The 11,294-nt window shown below is 45.2% G+C and overlaps 1 protein-coding gene and 1 long non-coding RNA gene across 2 annotated transcripts; both read right to left on the minus strand.

Annotated features, from left to right (window-relative positions):
* Positions 1 to 2,746: 2,746 nt before the first annotated feature.
* On the minus strand, positions 2,747 to 10,323 carry LOC123111702 (uncharacterized). Its single transcript, XR_006454650.1, has 4 exons — positions 10,113 to 10,323; positions 4,301 to 4,994; positions 3,803 to 3,876; positions 2,747 to 3,219 (listed from the first exon to the last, which is right to left on the minus strand). It is a non-coding gene; the product is annotated as an uncharacterized lncRNA (long non-coding RNA).
* On the minus strand, positions 8,312 to 10,105 carry LOC123111693 (F-box protein At5g25290). The gene has a single exon (XM_044532545.1). The coding sequence runs from the start codon at positions 9,788 to 9,790 to the stop codon at positions 8,426 to 8,428; it is 1,365 nt and encodes a 454-aa protein (XP_044388480.1). The 5' UTR covers positions 9,791 to 10,105; the 3' UTR covers positions 8,312 to 8,425.
* Positions 10,324 to 11,294: the final 971 nt, after the last annotated feature.

Genomic DNA, 11,294 nt, shown 5'->3' on the forward strand with positions numbered 1-11,294 from the left:
AAGAAAGAGAACCATGGGTTCAGAAACCCATGCCCTTTCCTCCTAAACCATCCAAGAAAAAGGATGATGAGGATTTTGAGCGCTTTGTTGAAATGCTTAGACCTATCTTTTTGCGTATGCGTTTGACTGATATTCTGAAAATGTCTCCTTATGCTAAGTATATGAAGGAGATTGTTACAAATAAAAGAAAGATACCGGAAACTGAAATTTCCACAATGCTTGCTAATTACACTTTTAAGGGTGGAATACCAAAGAAACTAGGAGATCCGGGAATACCAACTATACCATGCTCCATTAAAAGAAAGGGTTTTTACATCTGTGCCCTTGGTTCCTTAGTTGTACTCATTCATCCCCACGCTCTCAAATTTTGCTCACTTTTCCCCACTCCCTTGCCCGAAACCCTCACAAATGGGCAAACTGGACGTTGCCGTCGGGTCAATGGTTTGATCGTTAACTCTGACGAGTGGGGCTACACTGGACTATGTCTCCCGTTGGACCTGACAAGTGGGGCGGTCATGGACGGTGGCGCTATTCGACCGTTGGGCCGTGGTTTCGTTGGACTGTTGGGCTGTTGCATGAAACGCCTGCGCGAGCCGCCATGACAAACCCGGCCCCGTGTCCCCCCCCCCCCCGCGGGCGACCCGGGCGCCTGAACCCTAGCAGCCGCCCCCGCCCCCATCCACCTCCCCTCCCGCCGCCGCCGCCGACGGACGCCGCCGAGCAAAGCCCGCGCGGTGCAGGCGGCGGCGGGCACTTCCCTTGCCTCCCCTGGAGCGGGGCCGCGGGGGGCTTCTTCTCCAGTCGACGGCGGTGCTCAGCGGCTGGCGCGTCGGGCGGGGCGCGCTGGCAGATGGCGGTGTGCGGCGGCGCTGCTGCTGGCCGGGGTCGGCACGCCGCGGTGGCGCGCGCGGGCTGGCAGCAGCCCGGCGCTCTGTTCATGGCGGGGTTGGCCGACCAGATCTGCGCTGGCCGGAGGTGGGGAGCGGCGGTTGGAGCTCGGCAGGAGGCCCTGCGGTGCGGCGGGTCTGACGGGTGTCTGCAGCAAGGTGTTGGCGCGGTTGGGTGGCTGCGGCGCCGTCCGGTAGCAGCACGGCGAATCCGCGGCCAGGTGGTGAAGACGACGCTGTGAGGCTCGGCCAAGATGGAGTCTTGGCGAGCAGCGAGCGGCCGGGTTCCTCTGTGTGGTGTGATGAGCGGCGGTGCTCTCCCGGTGGTGCAACTTGGTTTCGTGGAGATGCGGGTCCAGCCGTCGCAAGGCTATCCCTTGGAGTGGGCGATGGTTGTTGTTGGCGTTTTGGGCCTCGCCGGAGGTGTGGATGGCTGCAGTTCCTTGTCGGCGAGGTGTTGATGGGGTGGCCGGTGTGCTCCTTCCCGTGTTTCCGGTCGTCTGCTCTCGGCTTGGCAGCTATGTTTGGTGAAGTGTTGCGGTGGCGGCGGTGTGAAGCTTCTGGGACAGTGTTGCCAAACTCTAGGTGGTGTGGTGAGGTGCGACGCGCGGATGAAAATCTTGCACGACTTCCGTCGGCCGGCGGCGATGGCACCCGTGGATGTCATTCCCCTCCTTGGAGGCGTCGTCGAGGCGTGTTCGGCATGTCCCTCGCTTGCTTGGAGTGGTGGTGGTCTCTGGGGCGAAAGCCTTGATTCGGTTGGATCGGCACGATGGCGGCGTCCTTGACGTCGTTCCTCTGCTGAGAGCATTGTGTTCGGAGACATGGCCGGCTCCTCGTCGCTCTCCTCCGGTGTTCGCCGTTGTCCTCCTTGATCTTTGGCGGCGCTATGTATGCCCGTCGCCGCTGTGTCCAAGACAGCATCTTCCTCGAACCGGATCGAGTCCGGCTAGCCACTTGCCACTTCTCCTAGGCGATAAGAGTGGATGGTGCGTCGACAAGTGAAGTGTTGCGGAAGTTGGTGTTCTTCGGAGATGTTCGGTTTGGGTCGAGACGCGGGTGTTATGTGTCAATGAGGATAGGCTCTTTGCTTTGTAGCTTGCTTTGCGGTGTTGGCCGTCTTTGGATTGGCTTGGGTGTGGTGTTTGTATTATGCTTGTTGTTCGCGACAAGTGTAGTTTCTTGTAACTCAAATTCTGCCTTCTATAAAGCTATGGTACGCCTAGGCGTACTCTCGAAAAAAAAAGAGCCAAGAGGTGGATGAGTGCAGGAACATGCACCTTCAGTACAGGGCGGCTTGCTCCTCCCTAAAGAAGAAGAAGACTCTGTGCTTAGAGTGTTTCATCCGCCATGAGAAGAACCCAGCTGAGAGGACGCCTGTCCCCATCGGCAATGACGAAGAAGAGGTTGGGACTTGGATTTTGTCTAATTTTGCTTGCAACAAAAACTATCTTGTTCCCCTCATTCGTTCCAAAGTAGCTTTGTCAACTCACCCTTTCTCTTTCTTCTCAGGTTGATCGTCATATGACTCGCCATCACAAGAAGTGCGGCTCTGACTGGAGCAGGTGCAAGAGGCAAGGGTGCTTGGCCATGACGGTCACTCCCCAGGACATGGGGCACCACCAGATACACGCTCACCGGATGTAGATACATTTCCTGTCGTCATCTTTGTTAGTTTTCGAGCAAAGCAGTTAAATGCACTGCCTCTAGTGCTAGACAGATCATGTAAATGTGAGTAGCATGTTGTGCTTCTGCTACAGTTCACAGGTGTAAATTCATACATGTAGGGTATTTGATGATGCTCTTATTTTTCTTTCATATCTGTCTGTCAATTTTTCTGTACACTGAACAAAACGAAATTAGTAGCTAAATGCACCTACTCCAGTGTGATGTGGAGCAGTCGGATCGATTTGCTCTTATGATGAAAATTGTTCATGTTACAAGAAAGGGGACAATAGAGGACTGTCTCTCTCTGCCTTTCTTTTTTCAAAGGGAGACTACTCTGCATTCTATTACAAATTTACAACCAGCAGATAAATACTCCCTCTGTAAACAAATATAGAAGTGTTTAGATCACTATTTTAGTGATCTAAACGCTCTTATATTTCTTTACGGAGGGAGTACATCACATGGCTGAAGTGATTTGCACAACTTGAAGTACTGCCAGGGCTTTTCAGTATGTCCTGGAGGTGTCCTTGCCCTGCCGCAAGCGCTTGCCCATTTCTGATAGTTGCAATAATCTACAGATTTGCTTCATCTTCTTGCATTTGCAAAAGAGACCAACTATATCAGTGAAACAAAGAGGCCACCTTGTTCTTCGTTTTCGTCCAACCTGAAACAAAGAGGCCATACTGTGTATCATAGCATTCAAACAAGCTTGAGGAAGAGATGGAATGGATGGAAATGGCATCCCGCTAGCTAAAATTTAATAGCAATCACACTGAAGCAACCATCCACAAATCTTAATTTTTTGGGGGAGTCTGGTGATTTTTTGGGGGAGTCTGGTAATTGCTGAAATATTTGAAACAGAAGCCACACCTTACTGACTGTCTGACACCAATACCATCTGCAGCTATCTAAAATCCAAGAAAATGGACTGCGTTTCTCAAAAGATTAACAAGGAAATTAGGATGTTTACAGTTTTATTAAAAACTTTGTGGATAAGATGGAACAATAGACACCTTGTGGGCAAAAGAAGTGCATAGTATAGCTGAAATAAATGAGGAACCAACCAACAGTAATCCTACTCGATAGTGCAGGATCAAAAGAGTATATACATCATATCTCTATATTCCATTTCTGATTTTCGACAAGCGAGAAGAGAAGTATACATGAAACTACCATGGGCGAAATGTGCACAGGAAATATACACGGAATCAGATCACACAAACCCGGCGCAAGAGGGACCCTCTGACCTCGTAGGGGACTCCATGGTATTGTCGGCAAGCGAATATCCAACAGACATCCCATTCAGGCTGGACACCATTATCTGCATTAGCACAACCAACGGTCAACTGATAATGCAATAATATTCAGGGAGAAAGAAAAAAGAACGCAAAGCTATTGGAGAATCGGGAATCTATGTGTAAATTATACAAGGTGAAAACATCATCTCCTCAAAATAGAAATCCCCATGTATTTCTATTTGAAGGAGGGGATGATTATGTTATGACCGGGGTAACTTATACCCCTAGGAGGCCCACTGGGCAGGTTTAGTTAGGGGCTTAGCCCACAAGTTATCTTATTTTTATTAGCATCGTGGTTATATAAACAAGCTGTAAAACTCTTTTGGAGATTAAGCAATAAGACAATTCTATTGCCCGGCTCCCAGAGGAGCCGGAAACCCTAAACCCTAGCCACAAGCGCACGCCCATTTCTGATAGTAGTTCCAATGATCTACAGATTTTCTTCACCTTCTTGTATTGGCAAAAGAGGCCAAATATATCAGTCAAACAAAGAGGCCACCTTGTTCTCCGTCTTCATCCAACCTGAAACAAAGAGGCCCTGCTGTATCATAACTTTCAGACAAGCTAGAGGAAGAGATGAATGGATGGAAATGGCATCCCCACTATTTAAAATTTAATAGCGATCACACTGAAGCAACCATCCCCAAATCGTTTTTTTGGGGGGTCCAGTAATTGCTGAAATATTTGAAACAGAAGCCACACGTTACTGACAGTCTGACACTACCATCTGCAGCTATCTAAAAATCCAAGAAAATTGGCTATGTTTCTCAAAAGATTAACGAGAAAATTAGGGTGTTTACAGTTTTATTAAGAACTTTGTGGATAAGATGGAACAACAGGCACCTTTTAGGCAAAAGAAGTGCATAGTATAGCCAAAATAAATGAGGAACTAATCCTACTGGATAGTACAGGATCAAAAGAGTTTATACATCATACCTCTATATTCGATTTCCGATTTTCGACAAGCAATCAGAGATGTATACATGAAACTACCATGGATGGAGTGTGCACAGGAAATGTACACGGAACCAGACCACACAAACCCGACGCAGGAGGGACCCTCTCACCTCGTAGGGTACTCCATGGTATTGTCAGCAAGCAAATATCCAACAGACATCCCATTCAGGCTGGACACCATTATCTGCATTAGCACAGCCAACAGTCAGCTGATAAAGCAATAATATTCAGGGGGAAAGAAAAAAGAACTCAAAGCTATTGGAGAATCGGGAAATCTATGTAAATTATACAAGGTGAAAACATCATCTCCTCAAAATAGAAATCCCCATGTATTTCTATTCAAAGGAGGGGATGATTATGCTATGATTGAATTTAGAGACGAGGAGGATAGGGATCAAGTATACAGAGATCAGGATTATCTATATTAGGAGTTAGGTCCAAATATTGGCTTAGATACTCATCTTAGGACCATATGTAGGATTCACTACTCCTGTTTATATTCTGAATGTAAAGGGCATAAGACATAAGTACCACATGGGCAAGTGGTATGCTAACACCAATCGTGTGTAGAGACAGCTGTCGGCGAATGAACAATTCTAGAAGCAAAATTTAAAGACTTACAACACTAGAAATGTGTTTTAGCTTGCCAATTGCTCGCAAACTTTTGAGGATGGAGAACTCATCTTCAGGAAAACAAAGTTAGCAGAAGGTTGGAGGTCAATGCTTTTGAGCTACCGAAGAAACAGACCACAAAAACAGATTGAGTGCAAAAAACAAGCATGTCTGTCGATCATGTGCTTAAGATACGGGAACAGTGACCCTTTCCGTACAGAAATGTAACTGTGTGTCATGTCTTTTAGAATTGTAGTATAGCTGAATAATCAACTTAGAGCATACCATAGTTATCACTCATCAATCTAGCTAGGATAATATCCTTGCATATTTGTTCCTCCCATGTATGTACCTTGAGCTAATTCTCAAATGAACTTGGAAGCACATTTGCAAGTCTTGGAAGAAGTCATTTAACATGCCCAAATGCCAAACTTCCTTTTTCTTCTTGAAACTTCCAAAGTTTGTGGGGTTTGCACATGCGACACGTGCGGATTGGCTACGCATTGCTCATTCAGTTTTCATAATATCTTATTAACCTCTCCAGATTTTGGCTATGCATTGCTCTTTCAGTTTTCATAATATCTTACTAACCTCTCCAGATTGTTTAAGAAAAAAAGGAGTGCAGGCTTGAACACCAAAGGATAAACCCTTTTCAAATTGGATTTGTTGCCAGGTCATATAAATAACAGATCTGTATAAACCATCGAATACCACTTGCACACTAATTTCACAAGACTAAAAGGTTATTTAAACAATATGACAAATTACAGAAAACCAGAACACAATTAGGGCAGGTCTAACACGGAAAAACAATTTTTGGATTTTTTTGGACATAACTACATGTTTTGATCATCTAATCGAAACCTACTCTTTGGCCACTCCTAATTAAAAAAAAAACTGATGTGGCGCCCACATATTAGTCCGTAAAATAGCACAGAGCCACCCGACAAGGCGCCAACACCGTGGACCACCGGTGTGGAGACAACACATACACTTGGGCTTGTGTGGTATCTCTGCGCCGTGTATGAGCTTACATGGTCCATACTTAGCACAAAGAGTCACGCAAGGCGACGTCGTGATTCGTGAATCACCGGCGATGAGATGACACATAGGCTATGTATGAGCTGACATGGTCTACATGTTACTTTTTGTGTTAGGAGTGGTCAAATGGTAGGTTTGGGTTTGATAAAATGAATAAATGATTCACATAAATACGTGTGGTTCTCTGAAAGAAAATATAAAACTGCGGTTCTATGTTAGACCTGTCCTAAATGGAGAGAAGCTTAGTATTGTAAACATATGCACACTGAGACAAAAGATATTGGACAATTCAGAAAATAAAAGCCATTTAAAATATAGCAAACCAGGTATGAAAACATAGGGTATCAGAAACAGATCCTGATTCTTCTGGCAAAGCGACAAGGCTAAGAAGAAATATAGACTGGCTAGATGGGATATCATGTGTAGACCAAAAGACCAGGGTGGGTTAGGGATCGAGAATTTAGAGGTCAAGAATAGATGTTTGCTTAGCAAATGGCTATACAGACTATCGACTGAGACCGAAGGCATGTGGGTACAAATCTTGCGGAATAAATACCTACATACTAAGACTTCGGCCCAGGTGAATGCAAGGCCAACGGACTCACCCTTTTGGAAAGGGTTAATGAAGACAAAAGTAACTTTCTTCCAGCGGGTGAAGTTCCTAATTGTTAGTGGTACCACTACTAGATTCTGGGAGGACACATGGCTAGGGGAGACGCCTCTGGCTTTACAATACCCTTCTCTATATAATATTGCGTAACGTAAAGAGGATTATGTAGCCACAGTATTAAACTCAGTACCACTTAACATCCAATTTAGGAGATCTCTTGTAGAGGAACGTTGGAATGCTTGGTTACACCTAGTCCATAGGTCGATAGATGTTCAACTTTCAGACCAGGCAGATAAAATTAGTTGGAAGTTAACCACAAATGGATTATTCTATGTGAAATCCATGTATTTGAACTTAATTGATTCTGGGCCATTGTCGAGGTCTTTACACATATGAAAGATTAAAGTTCCACTCCGCATCAAGATCTTTATGTGGTTCGTCCACAAAGGAGTCATCTTGACCAAAGATAATCTGATGAAAAGGAATTGGGTTGGTAATCCCAGGTGCTATTTTTGCGATCAAAACGAAACGATTAAACACCTCTTTCTCGAGTGTCCACTTGCAAAATTGTTGTGGCGATCCATTCATATAGCTTTTAACGTTCATTCTCCAATGAGCATAAACACGTTATTTGGGACGTGGCTTAATGGAGTAAGACATACACATAGTCAAACATATTCGGATAGGGATATGTGCATTACTATGGGCTATATGGAACACTAGAAATGATATGATTTTTAATGGGACAACATTCACTAATTTTTTGTAGGTTATCTACAGAGCTACAGCCTGGATCCGTATGTGGTCGTTACTCACTCATGCGGACTACAGGGAGCCTATGGTTATTGGGTGCAACTGCTGGTAGACGGTAGCACGGGCTATCTTCAGCCGATTTGGATGGCGAGCGAATAATAGGCTAGGTGTGTAGGCATCGTAGCCTGTTCTTTATCGCCGGTTCTGGCGCTTTCTTGCCGGATGTGGCGCTTTACAGATTTATTTACTCTTTTTTGCTCGGATTTTGAGCTGCATTGGATTGTAAGACTCCGTTACGCTTTCTAATAATATGGCTGCATGCATCGACTGATGCAGAGGCCGGAGGTAATCCTCCTTTTCAAAAAATAAAAAAAATACTCCCTCCGTCCCACAATGTAAGACGTTTTTTGACACTAGTGTAGTGTTGAAAAACGTCTTACATTATGGGACGGAGGGAGTAGGTATGAAAACATATAAACGGAACATGCCTCCGTTTTCATAGCATTTGCCCATAAAATTTGGAAAATTGGTCCAAAAAACCCTATTGGACAGCTTCTAATAGCATCTGAGAAGCGAAATACAAAATTTTAATAAGTACACTATTTATCCAAAGCCATGTTAATCCTTGTGATGTTGGGTGTCATCCATATGGGATTTGGCCAATTGCACCAAAGCTTAGGTACATCTTCCCTACTGTCATTTTCCAAGTTGAGAATACCTATATCCCGGTCATCATTCTTATACTTCGAAATATATGTTATGTCGTCTGTGAAATAAACACGATTTGGCTTCAGTTGTGGATATTCCTCAGTACTAAGGCATTGCGACTGACTACGCCCAAGAAACAGCACATGATCATGCAAGCCATTCATTTCCACAAGTTCTTTTGCTGCCACATCAACTTTATAAAATAGTATTTTCTTGGTCTTTATGAACCCTTCAGGTGCGACATCTATTGCTCTGCAAATTTGCAACAGATCACCCCATGGAGCCTGAACAACATACGTGTACCCAACCGTCTTGTAATTCTGCAACTCATCTACAATAATATTCCTTGTGATGGCAGGACAGGTCAGATCAAAAGTATAGACTCCTCCAGTTTCTGTGAATGCATACAATAGACCATCCATGTGGATGCATTGTTTATAGTTCTCACCCGGCAGCGAGGTCCATTTAAAATCACCTACCCTTGCAAAGGAAAGATATCGATCTGGACTGTGGATGATAACCACAATGTAGCTTCCCGTGGGTGGATCAGGAAACACAAATGCCCTGATGTAGAGGCAGTCAGAAAACTCATTTGGATCATCGTTCCGCGCTAGATCCCACATCTTAATCTTATTAACTGCACCGGCACTATCTAAGATCGGCTCTATTTGCTCAATGGTGATCGCCGAGGGGAGGGCAGTCTGTTGACCAGTGATCGGATTGAGAAGGTGAAGCTCAGACTTCTCATCAGCAGTAACTAACCAGCCATTAGAGGACCCAATGAGATGCCTAGTACGGATAGGTGGATCCGGAAGAGTTAGCTTGTAGACCCTCTTTTCAGCAAGACTGTAGAGAGAAGCTACGTTCTCACCATCGGCTTCGGAGGCGTAGAGGAGGCAAGGTGTCTGGGGCCGTTTATATTGCCCAAGCTGGCTATGTAGACTACTATAAGCAGAGCGCCAGAAGGAGCACACGGAGCTTGCACGAATGAGGTCAGGAAGCTCCAGGAGGGAAAAGATATCCATCAATACATCCAACGGCAGCTCCAGCAGTGTTTCAACCACAGTCTCGGTCTCCATCAGCGGCGTCTCCGGCAATATTTCCACCACGGTCTCGGTCTCCATCAGCATCAATGGCGGGTGTTTTCTGAATTTCCAGTGTGAACTGGGAGGGGGAGAAAGGGCCAGCAGCATACGCAACATTCTCAAGTCTAGCTGCAGTAAGCTCATCATCCTCACTAAGCTACACGTCCCCATTGGAGAAATTGCAAAATCGGATCTTCTGAATGATGAATCGCTTCCGCAGCTATCAACCGCACAGCTTTAGTTCAACCTAGCAGGAACAGGGGCAGGCAGCACTTGTATATATAACAGGAAGCTCAACCCACCTACCGAGGCCTCAGCTCAGCTCTAATTCGAGTAGGAGATGAGTCCGAATCCAAGAACGACAGGTAGTGCCGCGAAATTTGGATTGGAGAGTACGGGAAAAAAAAAAGATTTGGACCTGGAATCGGACTACGCGGCTCAGACGGATCCCAATCCCGTTCCCGCGACGACAGGAAAGAGAGAAGGAACAAACCAGAGGAAGTGCCGAAGTGTAGCAGCTCGATAGCGCACAAGGCGAGGCGGGTGGGAGGTGGCAGAGAGATGGAACTGCGGACTTCTTCGGCGGCGAGATGCGCCGCTGGCTGTATCGAGGCAATTTTGTTGGGAAAATCTATCCTGCGCGCGTTCCGATGGCGCTCGCGCGGTAAGGATCGATGCATCTTGTTATCCACTAGACGGGCCCATCTGTAAGGCTCCATCCAACACATCGTTTTTTTTTTAAGTTAACACATCGTTTTGTTGTAAAAGAAGAAATGTTTTTAAATAACGCATACGTCATACACACATATACACAAGCAAATACACCCTACTGTTGATGATCTTGAGAGACTGAGTCGGCGCATCATCTTAAGATTGACGAAGTCGTCACAGATATCTTCGTAGTGAACGGGGATATTTGTTCCCACAGAATCCACGTCGCTAGAAGATCTGAAATAAATCCAGGAAAATGCGAACACCGATGTCAAGTTTAAGACTTGAACCATGATGAGTTGTGATTAACTCTGTCCTCGTAACTATCCAACCACATATTGGTTCCCTAGAAGAAATGCTAGATTTAATACAATAATTATGTCACAAGCTCCATGATGTATCTTTATCTTTAAGAAAACTCATATGTCGACTTTATTTGTAAATAAATTCATAGCGGCAACGGAAGACAAAGGATCGATGCATCTCGTTATCCATTAGAGGGGCGGGGCCCATCCATAAGGCTCTCAAACACCTCGTTGTGTTGTAGAAGAAGACATGTTTCTTTGATAACACAGTACAAACACACACACTCATACATACACACATTCATCTAAAGCATACACGCATACGTTATTGAGAGACTGAGCCGGCACATTATCTTGAGATTGATGAAATCATGACAGACGCCCTCGTAGTCGACGAGAATGTCTTCTTCCATAGAATGCACATCGCTGCAAGACCTAAAATAAATCCTGAAAAATACGAGATGTGTTGGGTTACCACTGTCCTTCTAACCATCCAATCACATATTGTTTTGCTAGAAGAAATGCTAGATTTGGCAGAGTAATCATGTCCCAAGCTCCGTGACCTATTTTTAAGAAAATTCATATGTCGACTTCATAAATAAATTCATAGCGGTGACGAAAGACAAGGTAATAAGTTATTCAACTGAAGATATTATCAA

Source organism: Triticum aestivum, chromosome 1B, assembly GCF_018294505.1.
Source record: "Triticum aestivum cultivar Chinese Spring chromosome 1B, IWGSC CS RefSeq v2.1, whole genome shotgun sequence".
NCBI lineage: Eukaryota > Viridiplantae > Streptophyta > Magnoliopsida > Poales > Poaceae > Triticum > Triticum aestivum.

What these genes read in the sequence shown, in the direction of transcription:
- LOC123111693 (XM_044532545.1), bottom strand. Translation starts at nt 9,790, where the DNA reads ATGGGGACGTGTAGCTTAGTGAGGATGATGAGCTTACTGCAGCTAGAC.